At 47.5% G+C, this 20,557-nt stretch overlaps 2 protein-coding genes across 2 annotated transcripts in view; one reads left to right on the top strand and one right to left on the bottom strand.

Moving 5' to 3' along the window:
- The first annotated feature begins 1,201 nt into the window (after positions 1 to 1,201).
- The window catches only part of LOC146335875 (uncharacterized), a 37,928-nt gene continuing 18,572 nt past the window's right edge, over positions 1,202 to 20,557 (top strand). The window contains exons 1-2 of the mRNA XM_084820328.1: positions 1,202 to 1,312; positions 7,935 to 9,726. Of these exons, the coding sequence (XP_084676454.1) occupies positions 1,202 to 1,312; positions 7,935 to 9,158 (1,335 nt within the window). The 3' untranslated portion in view covers positions 9,159 to 9,726. The remainder of the gene's footprint in view (positions 1,313 to 7,934; positions 9,727 to 20,557) is intronic.
- The window catches only part of PITPNB (phosphatidylinositol transfer protein beta), a 33,398-nt gene continuing 25,463 nt past the window's right edge, over positions 12,623 to 20,557 (bottom strand). Inside the window, exon 12 of the mRNA XM_084819796.1 lies at positions 12,623 to 19,880. The gene's annotated coding sequence lies outside the window, so the exon portion shown is untranslated. The remainder of the gene's footprint in view (positions 19,881 to 20,557) is intronic.

The raw sequence follows: 20,557 nt of genomic DNA, 5'->3' as shown, positions 1-20,557 counted from the left end.
GGTTTCGAAGAGGCAGAGGAACTAGAGATCAAATCGCCAACATTCGCTGCATCATGGAGAAAGCAAGAGAATTCCAGAAAAACGTCTATTTCTGCTTCATTGACTACGCTAAAGCCTTTGATTGTGTGGATCACAACAAACTGTGGCAAATTCTGAAAGTGATGGGAGTACCAGACCACCTTACCTGTCTCCTGAGAAACCTGTACGAGGGTCAAGAAGCAACAGTAAGAACCAGAGATGGAACAACCGATTGGTTCAAAATTGGGAAAGGAGTACGACAAGGCTGCATATTGTCTCCCTGCTTATTTAACTTATATGCAGAGTACATCATGAGAAATGCCGGGTTGGATGAATCAGAGATCGGAATTAAGATTGCCGGGAGAATTATCAACAACCTCCGATATGCAGACGATACCACCCTAATGGCAGAAAGCGAAGAGGATCTCAAGAGTCTCTTGTTGAGGGTGAAAGAGGAGAGTGCAAAAGCTGGTTTGAAACTCAACATTAAAAAAACTAAGATCATGTCATCTGGCCCTATCACTTCCTGGCATATAGAAGGGGAAGAAATGGAAGCAGTGACAGATTTTACTTTCTTGGGCTCCAAGATCACCGCAGACGGTGACTGTAGCCATGAAATTAAAAGACGCTTGCTCCTTGGGAGGAAAGCTATGGCCAACCTAGACAGCATAGTAAGAAGCAGAGACATCACCTTGCCGACAAAGGTCTGTCTAATCAAAGCTATGGTTTTCCCAGTAGTAATGTATGGCTGTGAGAGCTGGACTATAAGGAAGGCTGAGCGGTGAAGAATTGATGCTTTCGAACTGTGGTGCTGGAGAAGACTCTTACGAGTCCCCTGGACTGCAAGGAGGTCAAATCAGTCCATCCTAAAGGAAATCAACCCTGAGTGCTCATTGGAAGGACAGATAATGAAGCTGAAGCTCCAATATTTTGGCCGCCTAATGCGAAGAGAAAACTCCCTGGAAAAGACCCTGATGCTGGGAAAGACTGAAGGCAAAAGGAGAAGGGGACGGCAGAGGATGAGATGGCTAGATAGCATCACGGATGCAATGAATATGAACTTGAGCACGCTCCGGGAGAGAGCGCAGGACAGGAAGGCCTGGCGTGCTATGGTCCATGGGGTCACGAAGAGTTGGACACGACTGAACAACAACAATGAATGGTGAGTGCTAGAGACTTAGGGATGGTGACAACCCAAACAGGCTGCAAAGACCTGCCAAAAAATGTCTCCAAAGTGCTGTACATTGGGGCCAAGAATCCCAGCTTCATATATACAGTGATACAGTCTGTCCTGGTAGTTACTAACTAGAAAAGAGATCTTGGGGTTGTGTGGATAGCTCAATGAAAATGTCAACCCAGTGTGTAGTGGCAGTGAAAAAGGCACTATGGATTGTTAGGAAAGGGAATCAAATAAAACTCCCAGTATCAGAAATGCTTTTATAGAAATCTGTGGTGTGACCAGATTTGGAATACTGTATACATTTCTTTTCATGCCAGCTCAAAATGATATCATAGAACTGGAAAAGGTGCACAAAAGGACGCCCAAAATGATCAACAGATTGGAGCATCTTCCTTATCAGCAAAGTGTTTGAGGCTTTTTAGTTTAGAAATATGTCGACCAAGAGGGGATGTGATATATGGCTATGGCTTGAACCATAGAATCATAGAATAGTAGGGTTGGAAGGGGCCTACAAGGCCATCAAGTCCAACCCCCTGCTCAATGCAGGAATCCAAGTCAGAGCATCCCTGACAGATGGCTGTCCAGCCTCGTCTTGAACGCCTCCAGTGTGGGAGAGCCCACTACCTCCCGAGGGAACTGGTTCCATTGTCGTATTGCTCTAACAGTCAGGACGTTTTTCCCGATGTTCAGCCGGAATCTGGCTTCCTGTAACTTGAGCCCATGATTCTGTGTCCTGCACTCTGGGATGATGGAGAAGAGATCCTGGCCTTCCTCTCTGTGACAACCTTTCATGTACTTGAAGAGAGCCATCCTATCTCCCCTCAGTCTTCTCTTCTCAAGGTTAAACATGCCCAGTTCTTTCATTCTCTCCTCATAGGGCTTTGTTTCCAGTCCCCTGATCACCTTTGTTGCCCTCCTCTGAACCCTCTCCAGTTTGTCTGCATCCTTCTTAAAGTGTGGTGTCCAGAACTGGACACAGTACTCCAGATGAGGCATAACCAGTGCTGAGTAGAGGGCAACTAGTACTTCCTGGGATTTGGAAGCTGTGCTTCTATTAATGCAGCCCAAAACAGCATTTGCCTTTTTTGCAGCCACATCACATTGTTGGCCCATATTCAGCTTGTGATCGACAACAATTCCAAGATCCTTCTCTCTTGTAGTGTTGTTGAGCAACATATCCCTTGTCTTGTAACTGTGCATTTGGTTTCTTTTTCCTAGGTGCAGAACTTGGCATTTATCCCTATGAAATGTCATTCTGTTGTTTTTTGCCCAGCACTCCAGTCTATCAAGATCTCTTTGAATTTTGTTTGTCTTCCAAAGTATTAGCTATCCCGCCCAATTTTGTGTCATCTGCAAATCTGATCAGCATTCCCTGCACCTCCTCCTCCAAGTCATTCATAAAAATGTTGAAGAGCACTGGGCCCAGGACTGAGCCCTGAGGTACCCCACTCGTTACCTCTCCCCAGTTTGAGAAGGTCCCATTGATAAGCATTCTTTGTGTCCGATTCTGTAGCCAACTGTGGCTCCACCGGATCGTTGTTTCATCTAGCCCACTTTGAGCTAGTTTGCTCATCAGGATATCATGGGGCACTTTGTCCAAAGCTTTGCTGAAGTCGAGGTATATTATGTCTACTGCATTCCCATGGTCCACAAGGGAGGTGACTTGATCAAAAAATGAGATCAGATTCGTCTGGCAGGATTTGTTCTTGACAAAGCCATGTTGGCTTCGAGTCATCACTGCATTGTTTTCAAGGTGCTTACAGATGGATTGCTTTATCATCTGCTCCAGAATTTTCCCAGGGATTGATGTCAGACTGACTGGTCTGTAGTCCCCAGGTTCCTCCTTTTTGAAGACAAGGGCAACATTAGCCCTCCTCCAGTCCTCTGGCTCTTCACCCGTCCTCCATGATTTCTCAAAGAGAATAGACAGTGGTTCTGAGAGTTCTTCTGCCAGTTCCTTTATTACTCTAGGATGCAGTTCATGTGGCCCTGGAGATTTGAACTCATTCAAAGTAATTAGGTGTTCCGTGACCATATGCCTATCGATCTCAAGCTGCAGTCCTGCCCCTTCAGCCTGTACTTGGCCTTTGCCAGGGGGGTCATAGACCCTCTTTTGGAGAGGACTGAGCCAAAGTAGGAATTGAGCACCTCTGCCTTTTCTTTGTCCTCTGTTATCGTTTTGCCATCCTTATTTAATAACTGAACCACCATTTCTTTCCTCCGCCTTTTACTATGCACGTAGCTGAAGGAAGCCTTTTTGTTGTTTTTAGCATCCCTCGCTAACCTCAGCTCGTTCTCAGCTGTAGCCTTCCGGTGCCATCCCTGCAATCCTGTGCTACCTGCCTGTACTCTTCCTTTGTTACTTGGCCTTCTTTCCACTTCCTATATGTGTCCTTTTTTGTTTTCAGGTCGTCCCTAAGTTTTTTGTGAAGCCACATTGGCTTCTTCGGTTGTCTTCCACCTTTTCTTCTTTTTGGAAGTGTTTGTGATTGTGCCTTGAGAATTTCCTTTTTTAAAAGCTCCCGCCCATCTTGGACCCCTTTTCTCGTTAGCGTCGCTTGCCATGGGACCTGACTGATCATCGTTCTGAGTTTATTAAAATCAGCTTTCCTAAAATCCAGGGTACGTGTTTGACTACATTTGACTACGCGTTTGAATTTAACAGTGTCCTTTTGCGAATGGAATGGAAGCTGCTGGTGGATGGGACACCCCCTGACACACATACACACACAGCCCCCTGCATGTCCCCCAACTCTGGTCCAAAGGGTTGGGGAATTTAAGACAATAATATTCTGTACGTTGTGGATAAAGGGGATAGAGGCTTTCCCCCTTCTTCTTCCATAATAGCAGAATTTTGAGTCATCCAGTGAAACTGATTGGCAATAAATTCAGATCAAACAAAAGAAAGTTCTTCTTCACAGATTACATAACTATTGTATGGAATTTGTTGCCACTGGATGTGATGATGATGATGATGCCTACTACTAGATTGGATGCTCTTGAAGAGGCTTAGGTCAGTTACCTACTCTCCAGTATATTAATGGCGAATACCAGCTCCTATTGGCAGTGACAGTAAATGAAGCCAGTTCAGAGCCAGTTGAAACACCAGTTGCTGGGGAGGGCTACTGAATTCATACCTTGTTTGGGGGCTTCCTAGAAGCATCTGTTACCCACTGTTGGAAACAGGATGCTAGACTAGATTGCCCTTTGGCCTTATCCAAATGGGCTCTTATGTTCCCAGGTAAACCTGCTCAAGGACAGACAGTGATTCCACGACACTTGTCCAGATATTCCAAGTGCAACTCAAATGTGCAACTCAAACTCACAGACCCACAAATGCTATGGTGCGTGAGCAATATTTCACCGGCACCACTGGCAACTGCTTCAGCATAAATGCTTTGGATCAGGGTGCTAGGCTGGGTTCTTATGCACAATGACTTGGAAATAAATTCCACTGGAATCCATGGGATTTGTAGCTTATAACCACCAACTCTTGGAGCTATTCAGTAACAAAGACATACTTAACTCAGCATCCAAATAACTACTAAAGTACCGATAAACTCAACTTTATTGTACATGGTGCTCCTGAAAGGGTAAGTGTATTCTGTTTTATCATAGAAAGAATGCAAGGGAATTACTGCGGCCACATCCAGTGGGTTCTGTGGGGCCAGGAGGGGGATTTCTGAAACTTGAGGAGTGGGCTGCTGTTGAAAAGAGCGTCAATGCTGAGCCACATTATTGGATGTTAGGAAGGCAGTGTACAAAGGAAGGCCAATTCAACTTGCTGAGAAAAGTTGCTGCACAGCAAAATGCATGTCCTTTAAAACAAAATGAATGCATCATACATAAAACATCACAAACCGTACACAATTAGCAAGGAAATGCAAGAGTTCAGCTTGGTTCATAATTATTCAGCAAACCTATTCAGAATGGTTTTCTCTCCCCTGCAGCAATCAACTCTATGGGCTCATTACCACCGAGAATCTAACTAGAAATACTGACATGTAAACTGCACAAAATAAGCACATATGCGGGAGAAACCTGAGCTCAGCTAGTCAGCGGCAAGAAAGACTCTTTTAAATTACTTCATCAAACAAAAATGTGCCTTACCTTTGCTTGCCATAAAGAAGCCATTTCAGTGAAATGTAAGTCAGAGGTGCAAATGTATTTCCTCTGAGAAGCTAAGGAACCATTCTTAAGATTTGGATTGTGTATCTTCCCATCTGAAATAGTTGAGAAAGCATTTGATTAGCACGGTGTACCTTCTCCTGGCTGATGGAAGTATTCTCTGACACTGGAACATGGAGCTTAAAAAAGGACCAATATAAATTGCCACATTGGCTCACATCAAAGGTTTATGGAGTCCAGCACACTGGTTCATTCAAACAGTGGCCAAAAAGAAGCCTCTAGGAAATTCATACGCAGGGAATGGCAGTGGTAGCTCCCACGGGTTGTAGCCAATGTTAGTCCTACTTAGAGTAGACCCATTGAAATGAATGGACCTTAAACATTGCATACAACCCCATGTTATTTGCCACCAACATTTGGTAATCACAAGAATACTACCTCTGAATGGAAATTCCACTCCTAGCCATCACTGCTAATATCCACTTCTCACATTACAAAATACGATGCATGAAATTGTAACATGAGAAGCAGCATTAAAATTCATGGGGAATGGGTCTATAATCCGTTACAAGATTATCTATATCATTGGCCATCATAACACCCTGTAGCAATGAATTCCATAGGCTAATTGCATTAAAAAAGGTATTTATTTTTTATTCCTATTGAACGTATTGCCAATTAGTTTCATTGGGTGACTTCCAAGTTCTAGTGTTTTTGACACACACGAATTATTACTTCATGTTGTTTGCTGTCTCCACACCATTAATATTTGCAAAGATTTCTATGATTTTTTTATAGAAAGATTGAGCTATGTTTCAAAGTACTGCAGGTTGTACAAATGTCTGTGTTCAGTAGCTGATATCAATAGTGGAAGATGTTTAAGCATCCAGCTCTGCACATATTCACAGTGAGATTTGCAGAACTCACCCATCAAGCCAGAGAAATGGTCCATCCCATTTTGTATGAAAGATGCAGAGGGGAGGGGCGTTTTCTTCTTAAAGAAAGTAAGAATGTAAGGAGAGCCGTGCTGGATCAGACTGAGGTCCAGCTAGTTCAGCATTCTGTTCACATAGTGGCCAACCAGCTGCTCACAAGAAACCCACAAGTGGGACAGGAGTGCAAAAGCGCCCTCCCATCCATGTTCCCCAGCAACTGGTGTAATAGGCATACTGCCTCTGATACTGGAGACAGCATATGAATATCGTGACTAGTAGCTATGGATAGCCTTCTCCTCCAGGAATATGTCCAATCCCTTTTAAAGCCATTCAAATTAGTGGCCATCACTACATCTTGTGCAAGTGAATTCCATAGTTTAACTCTGCACTGTGTGAAGAAGCCCTTCCTTTTCTCTGTCCTGAATCTCCCACCAATCAGCTTCATGGGATGACCCCAAGTTCTAATATGAGAGAGAAATGTCTCCCCATCCCCTTTCTCCATGCCATGCATAATTTTGTACACTTCTATGTCTCCCCACACTTGCTTTTTCTCTAAGCTAAACAGTCCCAGATGTTGTAACCTTTCCTCATGAGAGAATTGTTCCAGCCTCTTGATCATTTTAGTTGCTCTTTTCTGCACTTTTCCCAACTCTGCAATATCCTTTTTTAGGTGTGGTAACCAGAACTGTACACAGTATTCCAACCGTGGTCACACCATAGATCTGTATAAGAGGTGCATGATATTGGCAGTTTTATTTTCAATTCCTTTCCTAATTGTGCCCAACATGGAATCTGCCTTTATCGCAGCAGCTGCTGCACACTGGGTCAACATTTTCATCAAGCCGTCCACCACAACTCCAATATCTCTTTCTTGGTCAGTCACCGCCATCAGCATATACGCGAAGGGTTCTTTTGCCCCGATGTGCATCACTTTACAGTTGCTTACATTGAACTGCATTTGCCATTTTGATGCCCATTCTCCTACTTTGGAGAGATCCATTTGGAGCTCTTCGCAATCCCTTTTTGTTTTACAGATCAGCACACTTGGACTGCCTGCTGTACAAGAACATCACATATCTATGGGGAATTAAATGGAATCCCCTTATTTTCAACACCATTTTATAAAGCACTCCTTACTTTGAAATTTTGATCTGACAACCCGAAGAAATAAAAGCAAACTGGACAACGTCCATTATACAGCTTTCACAGGGGGTCTGGAAAACCTGGGCAGCCTGTGTCAAAAATAATGTCAATGGGGTTGATATTTTTCCTCCTTTCATAATATGCACACACGTAACAAGCGAACACTGAGGGCTGAGACCTAGATACACTAAGATACCACTCACTGTGCAGTTCTAACACCACCGATTTACAAATTCAGGTATTAGTTTGCCAGATTTCGTGCTTTGGTACTAGAGCGAACACCTGGTATAGGGGCTGGGCCCAGGATTGCCTTCTGCAAGAGGAAGGGCTCCGCTCCCAGAAGGTCCCTGCACCCGAATTTGGGGATCTCCCCCCACTCAGCAGGGTCTCCCGGCTCTGTGTAGCATTTTCAGGGGGCTGGAGGGGCTGCCATGGGAAGGAGGGGCAGGGAAGTTCCGCTTTAATCCGAACCCAACCCCCCTTGTGACGTTTCCGACAATTATTTGGGAGTTAGCACCGCGTGACAAAAGGAAAATAATTCGGAGCAGCGGGAGCAAACTGCGAATTCGGCTTCCGAGGCCTGCGAGACGTCCCCTGCAAGCCAGCACCTCCGGGTTGCCACGGGGGGCAGCGCGCCAGCTCGGGCTCGCGGCAGCGGCCGCCCGCCGCGGGCCTGGCCTTGCGCCGGGAGCCAGGCCGCTTCTCTCGCCGGGCCGCCCTCCGCGAAGGGGGAGGCGCAGCTCCTCGTCCCCCGCGAGGCGCAAGCGGCGCCTCAGCCCCGTGCGGCGGGGCAGGCGGGGCGCGGCGCGGCGCGGGGGCGGCCCTTCGCGGCCGCGGTCTTGCCGGCCCTCCGGCCGGCGCCTGCCCGGACGCGCCGCGGCGCCGCAGCTCCTCGACGCTTCCGCTGCCCGCTCACGTTCTGCCGCCGCTGCCGCGGCGGCGCGGGCCGGAGCCGCGCGAGGCCGCCGCCCGCCCTCGGCCTGGCTCCCTCCGCTGCTCGCGCTCCCGCTCACACGGGCCCGCGCGCGCTCGAAGGCCCCGCCGACAGCGGCCAGGCGCCGCGCGCGCCCCCGCCGAGCCCCCGGCCCGCGGCGCGGCGCGGCCCATCGTCGCCCTCGGCCGGGCCGCGGAGCTCCCGGGGAGGGGCGCGGCGGGCAGGCGGGCGGCTGCCCCCCGAGGCACCCCCGCGCTCCGCCGGCCGCAGGCCGCGTTCAGCCCGGGCCGTGGCGGGGGCGGCGGCGCGGCCCGAGCGCCGGCAGCGGGAGGGCGGGGAGCGCGGGGCCCGCGCCTCCCTCGCTCGTCGGGCGCCTCGAGGCCTCCGGCGGGGCGCCGCGGCGCCGCGCTTCCCGCGGGCCTCCGAGCGCCTCCCGCGGGCGCGGCGCCCCGCGCTTCCCGCGCCCTTCCCGCGCGCTCCTGGGACCGCGCCCCCGCGCCCGAGGCGCTGCCGCGGCCCTGCGCGGCGAACGAGCGCGGCGCCGGCCCGGCGGCTGATCGCAGCTCCGTCCCGCCGCGAGCCGCCGCCGCCGCTTCTCGGCGTAGCGCTTCGCGCGCGGCAGGCGCGCGTCGCCTTCGGCCGAGCAGCCCCCGCCCGAACGCGAGGGGCGTCCCCGCCGCAGGCGATTCGGAAAGGCGGGCCGTCGGAAGCGGGTCTTGCGCGAGTGACGAGGGCGCCTCGCCGTCCAGCCCGTCGTTCGGTCCGTCGATCTGACGGAGCAGCCGGCCCAGGCCGCAGCGCCTCCCGCGGGCCGGCCTGAGGCAAGTCCCGCCGAACTGAAGCGGGCTTGCTTCTGGGCAGGCAAGTTCAGGGCTGCGGGGCGCAGCCTTCGCTGTCGCAGTCGAGCGCGCAAAGGGCTCCGTGCGCGTTGCCTCCGTACTTGCGGTAGCCCTGCGACGCGGGTCGGGCTGCGTGATCTCCCCGCGGGCCGAGTGCGGGGCGGCGGGGTTTGCGTCGAGCCGCCTAGCGGCTTTGCGCCTCGGTCACGATCTGAGCCACGGACTCCTCATCTCGGAACTCGCACTACAAGCGGCTTCAGTTCACCTGGAAGCCACTCTTGGGCTATCGATATGACTGCGTTAATGCAGAAGAGAGAGCAAAAGAACGCCATTTGTAACGCGAATGGGCGCCCTGACCGGTATAGGCTTTCCATTTGCATTACAGCCAAAGTGAAACAACCGGGCCGCTCTTACCCCACAGACCAGAGTCGGCATCACTCTAAATTAGCTGAGATGGTTTTTATGTCAGTCGCAGGAGAAAGAGCGAGGAAGCCCCTTGTATGACCAGGCCGGACTGATGTGCCACCTCTGGAGGTAGACACAAGTAGGGTAAGTGCCAGGGGGGAGAGATCACTGCTGATCTGGGAGGGTGGGTTACTTACCAGAGCTGCTGCCAAAGTGCATAATTACATTGTGCAGAATCTCCGCACATAATGTTCAGATGTATTAGGAATGGAGCTAAGGTCCCCTTAGAACTTCTTCTCCATCTTGGACTGCAAAATGAGATTCTGCACCTGGCTGTCAGCATCCAGGGTGCTTTGTAGATACATACGCAAACGTTTTTTAACGTTATCCCCTTACTCTCAATGAAACTGCTGTGAAACTACATGAACTAGAAAGCCAAGTGGAGCAGTTCTTGATTGTTAACCCCTTACTCTCAATTGATCCATTTTCATTTGGTCATTGCGAACTATGTAACCAGACTACCCAACCAAACAACCTTTCATTTGGCAAGCAATTTTTTAATTGTTTCTTGCAAAGGTTTTATGTGGTGGTTGTCCCCTATGCGGAGCTAATCCCCCTCCCAGCTTGTTCCTGGGTGTGTGTATTTTGGCAGGGGTGTGTTTGCTGAGTTTCCAAGTGGCTCCCCACCATAATTAGTATGGGGAATAACAATTCCCAGGAGGCCATAGAATACATCATAAGTGTAGAGGCCCACCAGCACAAACATGCCAAAATTACAAGCCAGGAGAGAACTGTCAGAAACAGATTAATTTTTTCCCCAGCTGGTCACCAAGAAAGCTTCTAAACACTGAGCCAGTTCTAAACTGAGCTGAGCAGAAGGTGAAAGAAAAGAGGGTGGGACACAGCCAGAAAGATCCAATCGGTGTTATCCAAAGAGGTAGGTGGAATTTGGCAATGTTGCTGGAATCTTTTCAGGGAATTCTACCTTTAAAAAGGTTTGGTGGCTTTTCCAGGCACCTCGGAATCCCAGACATTGACCCTAGAAAGCAGCCACAATTAAGGATTCAAATTGTCAGCGTAGGCAATGTAGACTTTAAAAACAGCTGCTGACACGCGCATAGTTACAAGTGAGCCTGGCTAGCCTGCCCCTTTCAAATCCTGATTGTTCAGTACAGGAAGAGGAGAAAAAGGAAGCAATCACAGTTCCCTGTGTGCACTGCATACCTCAACCGCTCTGTATATAATTTCCTTGTCCCGTGTTTGCGATCTAATTGCTTCCCATTTTATAAACACGCAATCTGCATTTTCGCTCCGTCAACAGCTGCTTTTGGTTAAAGTCCTTAAATAAGTGTAGCTGGCTGTGGCCTACGTGAAGGCAGCACTAGTGTTGATGTTGCACAGTGAATAGTGAAAAAAGGGCCAGATGTGGAGAGAGGTGCATTCTCACATCCTTCACCACCACCTACTGGGCACTGAAGTCAAATGCATATTTCTTAATATTTTAGAGAGACTGTTCAGTGAAGACTTTGGAGAGGAAGTGGTAGGAAGAGGCAGATGCTAAGAAGTCAAAAAGCTATTTTAACTATCAATATATATATACATCACTGACATTTCATTCATACTTGGCAACAAATTTGAGGTAATAGCTCTTATCCCCATTTTGGGGTTGGATACCTTGATGCAAGAAAATTTAAATTGGTTGTGCTATAAGAAGGACAATTTGCTCCTGTGCCCAAACTCAGTGTTCTGGTTGGATGATGAGGGAAGTAGCATGCTTTACATGCAGAAGGTCCCGGGTTCAATTCCTGGCTTCTCCAGGTAGGGCTAAGAAAGTGTCCTGCCTGAAACTCTGGAAGGAGAGCCATTGCTGCCATTCATTGCTGACAACACAGGGCTAGATAAATCAAGGCCGGCCTGACTCAGTGACCTGGTTTGCACAACATGACAGCCCACCATGGCTTATCTGTGGCAGCTGTCGTGTCGGGTGCCCATGGGCACCTGGCTTGCTGTGTCATGCACACCCAGGTGGCAGGAGGTTTTGAGGGTTAGACACCTGGGATTGCACGACATGGTAAGCTGGGTGCCAGGCAAAAATGGCGCCCGTGGGCAGCCAGCATGACACGACAACTGTTGTAGGTAAAGCAAGCTGTGGCGGGCTCGTGTTGTGTGAACCAAGTCAGTCTCAGGCAGCTTCCTGTGTTCCTGTTTAAACACCAGCAGTGCGTGGAGGAGCAGTCTGCTCCCACGTGAAGGGGTCATTCGATTAACGTTGGCTGGAAGATGGCGGCGACGTGGCGGAAGGCGACTTTCCACCTCACCCCCACCCCAGCTTTCCAAGTCTCCCACTGCCAACAGGTGCCTTTAATGTTGCTGTCAAATGGCATCTTGCCTTGTGCAGGTTTTACTTTGAGGGCAATTTGCGGATTTGCAGGCCTTCGCATGCTAGACCTCTCTTGTTATTTCCTTGCACCCATCAGCAAACAGTGGGAATTCATAGCACGTGTTCCTTGGATTGTGCGTGTTCCCAAGCAAGGGCATTGCTACGTCCAGGTCCATGAGGCCCTGGCCCTGCATCTATTCCCCAGGGCCCCCCGGCTCTACTCCACGAGCCCCAACTGTTCATTGATGCCAACGGAAGTTTTTTTCATAGAATCATAGAATAGCGGGGTTGGAAGGGGACTACGAGGCCATCGAGTCCAAGCCCCTGCTCAGTGCAGGAATGCAGGTCAGAGCATCCCTGACAGGTGGCTGTCCAGCCTCGTCTTGAACACCTCCAGTGTGGGAGAGCTCACTGCCTCCCTAGGGAATGGGTTCCATTGTCGTATTGCTCTCACAGTCAGGACGTTTTTCCTGATGTTCAGCCGGAATGTGGCTTCCTGTAACTTGAGCCCATGATTCCATGTCCTGCACTCTGGGATGATGGAGAAGAGATGCTGGCCTTCCTCTCTGTGACAACCTTTCAAGTACTTGAAGAGCGCTATCCTATCTCCCCTCAGTCTTCTCTTCTCCAGGCTAAACATGCCCAGTTCTTTCATTCTCTCCTCATAGGGCTTTGTTTCCAGTCCCCTGGTCATCTTTGTTGCCCTCCTCTGAACCCTCTCCAGCTTGTCTGCATCCTTCTTAAAGTGTGGTACCCAGAACTGGACACAGTACTCCAGATGAGGCCTAAACAGTGCTGAGTAGAGGGGAACTAGTACTTCCCGGGATTTGGAAGCTGTGCTTCTATGCCCAAAACAGCATTTGCCTTTTTTGCAGCCGCATCACATTGTTGGCTCATACTCAGCTTGTCATAGACAACTATTCCAAGATCCTTCTCGCTTGTAGTGTTGTTGAGCCATGTATCCCCCATCTTGTAACTGGGCATTTGGTTTCTTTTTCCTAGGTGCAGAACTTGGCATTTATCCCTGTTAAATGTCATTCTGTTGTTTTCTGCCCAGCGCTCCAGCCTATCAAGATCACTTTGAATTTTGTTTCTGTCTTCCAGGGTATTAGCTATCCCACTCAATTTTGTGTCATCTGCAAATCTGATAAGCATTCCCTGCACCTCCTCCTCCAAGTCATTCATAAAAATGTTGAAGAGCACTGGGCCCAGGACAGCCCTGAGGCACCCCACCAGTTATCTATCCCCAGTTTGAGAAGATCCCATTGATAAGCACTCTTTGAGTCCAATTCGGTAGCCAACTGTGGAACTTTTCTTCTCAGTTTAAATACCATGCAGGGGGAAATTTTCAAGGGAGATTGCAGCTGGTGAGGGAAAGGTTAACTCTCCCTTCCCCACATACTGCAATTCCCCCCCCCCTTCCTGGCAATTAAGCTTAGGGGGGAAAACATGTTTCCCATTGTTTCAGGATGATCTGGGGCAGGATGCAAATTAACAAAAGAATTTGAGATGATTTGGATGAGAAATGAATTGGCTGGTGTTGCCTCCTGTGAAATTTAAATAAATCTTCGTAATTATTTCTAAATTTGCATATATTAATATAAATTAGCACATGCAGGTTTGTGACTATTGGGCCTGGGCCCTGAATCGTTTTCATGTGAACAACATTCCTGGTTCCCAGCAGCTGAACTTGTAACCTCCAGTAGTCTGATGTCTTTGGAAAGGATGGCATATAATGGGTGGCCAGACAGAGCTAATTTAGTCCCTCAGTAAATATGCTGGTGCTTCGTCATCTGCTTCCTATGTGCCCATTTCCCAGAATTATTGGACAGGGCAGACTTTGATGGTTGAACTGCTCAGGAATAGTGTCTACAAATAAAATTCAACATATATATAAGTGGAAAGTGCGTGGGGGGGGGAATAATGAAAAAGAAATTAAGGCTTCAATACACCAGAGGTGCAGAACCTCAGGCCTATTGGGGGTCCAAATCCCACCTTCTGGGGGCCTCATCTGGCCCACTGGGTTCCCCAGAAGGTCCCGCCCCCTTCCCTGGGCCTCACTGCCTTTCCTCTGACCACCAATCATTTGGTGGTTCCTGGCTTTTGTGAAAATTTTCACCCATTCTGAAATATTGAAATGCCTCTCCTAAGGCTTAGCTAGTGGCAGTAAGAGCTTTAAGCTAAAATATGCTTAAAGGGAGGGGGGCTGCCCCACTTTTGCCTTTGGCTCTGCCCACCACTGGAATGCAGCCACCAAGAGCTCCTCCAAAATCGAATTTCATCCTCACGCTGAAAGAGGTTCTGCACCCCTGCTATATACACTTACCTGGAAGCAAGTCCCACTGAATTAAAGGTGACTTAATTCTGAGTAGACATATATGTAAGATTGCACTGGAAGAGGGTCAAATATATTGAGGGAAATCAGAAGTTATTTAAAATTATGATAATAGAAGTTTAGATAGAATGTATACCTCAGTTTTGGAAAGGTTGAAACTAAGCCAAGATGATGCCAAAACAAAAGTATAGCTCAAATGAGAAAAATAAAAAGGACCACAAACTGTGGCAAAACAAATGTCCTTTGCCTACATGGGAAGCATGACAAGAGTGTGAAGAGTTTATGGCTAACAGCATTAAAACAAACAGCTAAAATGTGTTCAGATACATTAGATATGAGTGAAAGAATTGGTAAAAGAAGATCAGGACATTGCAGGAAGCTGAATGAATGTTATCAGTCTTCACTGGAAAAGACTTCGGGTGTCTGAACTGGAAGGCTCCTGAAGAACTGAATCGGATAGAACAATGAGATTAAGGGTTAGGACTAATTTCTAGATTAAAAATGAAGATTACTCAAATGAGAAACGGTTGCTGTAAAAAAAAAAGAAAAAGCGCCTTATACCACAATTAGCCTCCTTATTGGAAGCTGGGACATGGCCAATGTAACACCATTAAAAAGCCAGGCAGGGATCCAGGAGAAGCCAGAAAATTACAGACCTATGATGCTTGTCCTAGGTAAATTGGTGCGCAGGATGATTAAAGTCAGAATTATTGAACAGAATCATCACACACTGGTACACAGTGTCCCTGGGCAAGCCCTAGGGCCCACATCTGCTGCAGCCTGGGCCCTCTTTAACTTTTAAAAATTTATTTATTGGTGAGAGGCTTAGAGGAATGCCAGGACCAAGCAGCTGGATTTGCCAGCACCTACCCACAACACAAAGCCTGCATACAGCATGGGCAGTGCATTGTATGGAAATGAAAATGGTGCTGGGTCTGGCAAATCCAGCTGTATGGGCCTGGCAATCCAGGATCAGCGCTGAACTCTGGTGCCAGCCCTGCCTGCCTTACCAAGTGTTTGGGGTTCTTTGAGAGTCTCAGCCAGGACGTGGATGGAGGGAGCTGGAAGACACTGTAGACTTGGACTGCTCAACCACTTCTGACCAAGTCCCTCACCAAAGGGACTCAAAGATACTCATTTAAATACAAGGTTTTGTGCAGATTTTAAAAAAATCTAGAGTAACACAGAAACAAGATGGAACTGACTTAAAAATGCATGTGAAATTTACACGGACTGAAAACAGACTGATCTGTCCATTCCTATTGTTTCAGTGGGCGTGTTCTGGAAGAGAAATTTTTTGAGTGATAAGTAGAAAGGAACAGACGTGAGTGATTTAAGAACATAAAAAGAGCTGTGCTGAGTCAAACTAAATGCCTACCAGTCCAGCATTGTTTCCACAGTGGCCAACCAGATACCGATGGGAAGTCTACAGCAGGACATGCGTAGCGCCTAGCAAGCTGTCTTATACCGAGTCAGACCCTGGGTCCATCTGGCACCTGTGGCTCTCCAGGGTTTCAGGCAAGAGTATTTTCAGCCCTACTTAAAGATTCCAGGGCTTGAACCTGGGTCGTTCTGCATGCAAAGCAGGGGCGCTAGCACTGAGCTAAAGCCCCTCCCTAATGCAGTAGCACCCCCCTCATATTCCCTAGCTACTGGCATTGAGAAGCATATTGCCTCAGATCCTGGGGTAACACATAGAGCCATCATGATCAGAGCCATTGATAGCCACCGCCTCTTCCATGAATTTATCTAATCCCCCTTTAAAGCCATCCAAGTTGGTGGCCATCAGTAAATCTTATGGTAGTGAATTTCATAGCTGAACAATCTGCTGTGTAAAGAAGTCCTTCCTTTTAGCTATCCTGAATCTCCCACCATTTAGCTTCATTGGATGATCTTGGTTTCTAGTATTATGAGAAAAACTTCTCTTTGGCAAGTTTCTCTACACCATGCATAATTTTATACATCTGGCCTGTTCCCCTTTACTTGCTGTTTTTGTAAGCCACAAATCCCCAAAGAGGTAAACTTTCCTCAAAGAGGAATTGCTCCAGTCCCTTGATCATGTTGGTTGCCTTTATCTGCACCTTTTCCAGCTGTACAATATCATTTGAGATGCAGTGACTAGAACTATACATAGTATTACGAGTGTGGTCTCACCAGATTTGTATAAAGACATGATGACATTAGCAGTGTTGTTTTCCATTCCTTTCCTAATGACCCCAACATGGAATTTACCTTTTTCACTGCAGCTGCACACGGGGTCAGTAGATCCATCAAGCTATCCTCCACAGCCCCAAGGTCCCTTTTCTGGTGTGCCACTGGCAGCTCAGATCCCATCAGCATCTCTGTGAAGTTTGGTTGGTTGGTTTTTGCCCCGAACATGCGTCACTTTACCCGGGCTTATGTTGAACTGCACTTGCTATTTGAATGCCCATTCCCTCAGTTCGGATATTCTGGAATGTGGGCTTTGGCCTAGCTAGAACAGGATGCCTATAATTTCTCAAGTATCTACAATAATGCAGCACCATACATAGAATAAAATAATATATTCAAAGTGCACATGAGGACTCTAGAGAGAATGAACTCAATTATTCTAATATGCCATTGGCTTCATGGAACACACTCCATGTAAATCTTCCACACTTATAGCAGATCAAATTAGAGTTTAATCAAGAGCATCAATAAATAAGAGTGCTAAATCACCTCTGGGCCCAGAGTACTTTATACACTCTCATTTTGTGGGGACAGTGAACATGATGGTGAAGGATAACATTTAATGGACAGATCATAACTTCTTCAAACTCATTAGCACCTCGGGGCCAGCCTTCAACTTTGTGGTCACTTGGGCACATTAAAAGGACAAAAATGCTTGCTTGAGACTGCAGGCATTTCTGCTCCCCAGGTATCTGTCTAGGAAACTGCTCCGTTCTTTCTTGACATTCAGCTTCTAGGGCACACTGTGGAAGCTATGAAAGGCTCCAGTCCCCACAGATGTTAAGAGGTACACTGGAAAGGCTCTGATGGCAGGAAAGGAAGACACCATGGTCTCTTCAGCACTGCACACAAGACAATCCTGTTCATGGCTTGCTTATATACTTTGCACTTAAGCAGCTTCAAAATGGTGCACAAGCTGTCTCTTTTTTTCTATACTAGCTGAAGAGAACATGATCTCACAGTTAGTTTGCTAAACATTAGCATAGTTTGAGGGACTCCTTTATCAGAGGGAGTTGCACAACTTATTATGAGCAAGATGGCATCTTTTATTTGGCACTCATATACTAAGGAGGTGTATCCTTTATTTAATCTTTGTCTGCCCCTACTCAAGCTTCTTTGGGGTGGTCTCTCCCCCACCCTAATATTCAACCACTAAGTTGCCCCTTTCTCCTTTGAGTTCAACGAGCAAGCGATGCCAGAGTAGAAGTCGATATGAAAAATGGCAGAAATAAAAACCAAACGTAACATAAACCTTAATACAGCCTTCCCCAACCTAGGTCCCTCCAGATGTTTTGGCCTAAAACATCTGGAAGGTACCAGATTGGAGAAGCCTGCCCTAACAGTCCAGCCTAACAAGCCTGTGAAGATGCTGTTGTCTGAACTCCAGCTGGTGGCAAGGCCTGAAGGTAATCAATGGCAGTTCTTTGTGCCTGTTAAAAACAGCCCCTTCCATGGGATTTTAGCCATTGCAGTCTTCTTAAAAGGGGGGGAGGGATAGGGGAAAATAGCCCTCTTCCAGGTGGAAGCTGATCCTGCCTTTTCTATTAGTCAGTAGCTCCAACTGCACTACTTCCCATTCTGCCCCAGATCAATGCCTCATGTGCATCATCCCCTCCCCCCACTGCAACAGGACTCAAAGACAATAGACAAGGAGTATATTATGAGCAAATTTATTTAAATTTTCTTAATGCAGTTCAGTCCCGAAACTGCAAAAGTAAACTAAGTTTTACATTCACTACAAAGTCCCCCTTCAATGTTTATGACTAATCCCCACCCCAAACCCACACAATTGATGTGTGATGTGACTTGCTGTTTGGGGCACACATTTGGGCCCTCCTTGGTACTGATAGGAGCAGACTCCTGCACTGAAAGGAGCCAGCCCTTGGATTCTTGAAATAGCAACAGCCTATATTAGCAAGTCTGTTAAAAACATTATTTATATATTTACAAAGCCAATCTCTGATAGTGTGACAAACAAGCAGCCCTGGAAAGGTCAGGCTCCAGACAAAGATGCAGCAGGGGACATGGGCTCACAAGCCACGCTTGCCTAATTTCTCACCTCGGAAGCCAGTGGAATGTTTGCTTCCTAAAAAGAGAGGGTGAACAGGCTTGCCTTCCTCTAAGTGCAGAGCCTATGGATTAGTAGGCTCCATTAACGGTCGAGAATCACCCATAGTACATTAGTTCCCAAAAGGCAAGCCAGACTCCTAACACTTCAGCTTGCTTGAGGTCCTACAAGATTTTGCTACTGATCTACCAGGCATTATGACAGTCTATATTATTCAGGATATGATCCACTTTTCTTAACTGAAGACATCTACAGGAAGGTCTTCAGGATGTCAACTTCTTAAGTCTTATTTTCAGCCAACATCAGAGAAACGGTAACAGTTTAAATTTTAGATAGATAGATAGATCAGGAAGAAAACATCTCTTTGGAGGATATTTTTTGAGCATGAAGAGAGCTAGTGTCCATTTTATTTCACCACACGGTTGGTGCAGAACAAGAGCTTTTACACAGCTTCCAAACTGAAACCCCGGAAAGCAGCGTATTCAGAAAGCAGTGCTCTTACTCCTGTGATATTCTTCCCTTTCATACTGACCCAGGCTCAAGGGCGGAACTGACAAAGCTTCATTAATGTCCCCATTCATGATGCTTATGACTCACAAGCCTTTTCTTATTTCTCAGTTTTAATGAAGAAACACTTCATTTTCAGTGTACAAAACTCCAGTAAAATAGATCTTTTTGCAGCAGATAGATAAAAGCTGGGCTTATATTTTTCACTTGATAGCAAAAATTTGATTCTTACTACAAGAAATGTTTCTGATTTGATTCCAAGATAGTGACAATCCAGAAATAAATAGCTATAAATACATTCAGAGTTCCTATTCCAAAATCATGAAGGGATAACATAAAATGAGGATTTAATTGCTGATCCACATCTATGCGCATAAATGAAGACGAGGCCAGTTCTAGCGGGGATGGGTGGGGTGGGAGAGACGTGATCAAGAAGGGCATAAAAGAGGGCATGAATTGGTCCAGCATCAACAGTCTTGAAACATACCAATTTACATCATAATCCAGCCATCTCTCCTTCCCTGAAATGTCACTAGGGAGCTTTATTAAGCTTTGGACATACACAATGAAAGCAGTTTCCTTTCTGGAAGAGTTCAGTACCTCGGAGAAACTAGCAGCCCCTCAGCACAAGTGTGCACCCCTTATGTGTGTGTGCATGCATGCACAACTGTATGTGCAAAGAATCGTGCATCCACCCACACACACAGGTGAATCAACACGCCACACGTGACTGGACAGATTTTTCTTCATTCGTCGTTGGCAGCACTTGTTCCTCTCACTTCACCTTGGTTACGCAACTGTGTGGGGAAAAGACAGTCAGTCAAATAAACTTGCACAGGGCAAGTTGAGGGGCCTACCATTCAGAATGCAAGAGGGAAAACGGGACATCTGGCATTGTACGTTTAGAGGAGCAAAGGCCATGGTTTGGGGGTCAGAAGGCTAGCTTATTCAGGAAGAAGCCCTTCTTGAACTTCCTTGGGATCTCTGCTGTCTTGAGAGGAACTGCCTAGGTTGCAAGCATGGATTTCGATACACTTTACAAAATGGAAGCAAGCCTGGAGCCCCTCACTTCTTTCCCTTTTAAATCAGCAAGTTTCAGAGCAGGTCTCCTTTTTCAGAGTGAAGTCCTGAGCTATCAAGGTCTGTCCAGGATGTCGCCAGGGAGGCACGACACAAGTGCTGCTGTCAGGGGTGGGGGTTCTTTCCATTATGAATAAAGCTCCAGGCGGTCGTGCGCATGATTAAGCACCTCAAGGCTGGAATGGGACAAGGACCCAGAGCACAGCACCCAGACCATGCCCAAGTGAGACACCTCAAAGGCAGCGGTTTGCCCCAGAGAGTGTTTCATGCTTGCAGTGAGGTGGGAGGGATCGTGAAGGGGATGACAGAAACACCATCAGATGATCTGGGTGACCCCCAGGAATCTGCCTGCCAGAAGAGTCCTGAGCTCCTCAGCACCCAGGAAGTCACTTAC

This window comes from Heloderma suspectum, chromosome 13 (assembly GCF_057233095.1).
Source record: "Heloderma suspectum isolate Gila_16-S chromosome 13, 16-S_ref, whole genome shotgun sequence".
Classification (NCBI taxonomy): domain Eukaryota; kingdom Metazoa; phylum Chordata; class Lepidosauria; order Squamata; family Helodermatidae; genus Heloderma; species Heloderma suspectum.
The sequence above is the reverse complement of the archived record's forward strand: the minus strand, read 5'-3'. Positions and strand labels throughout refer to the sequence as shown.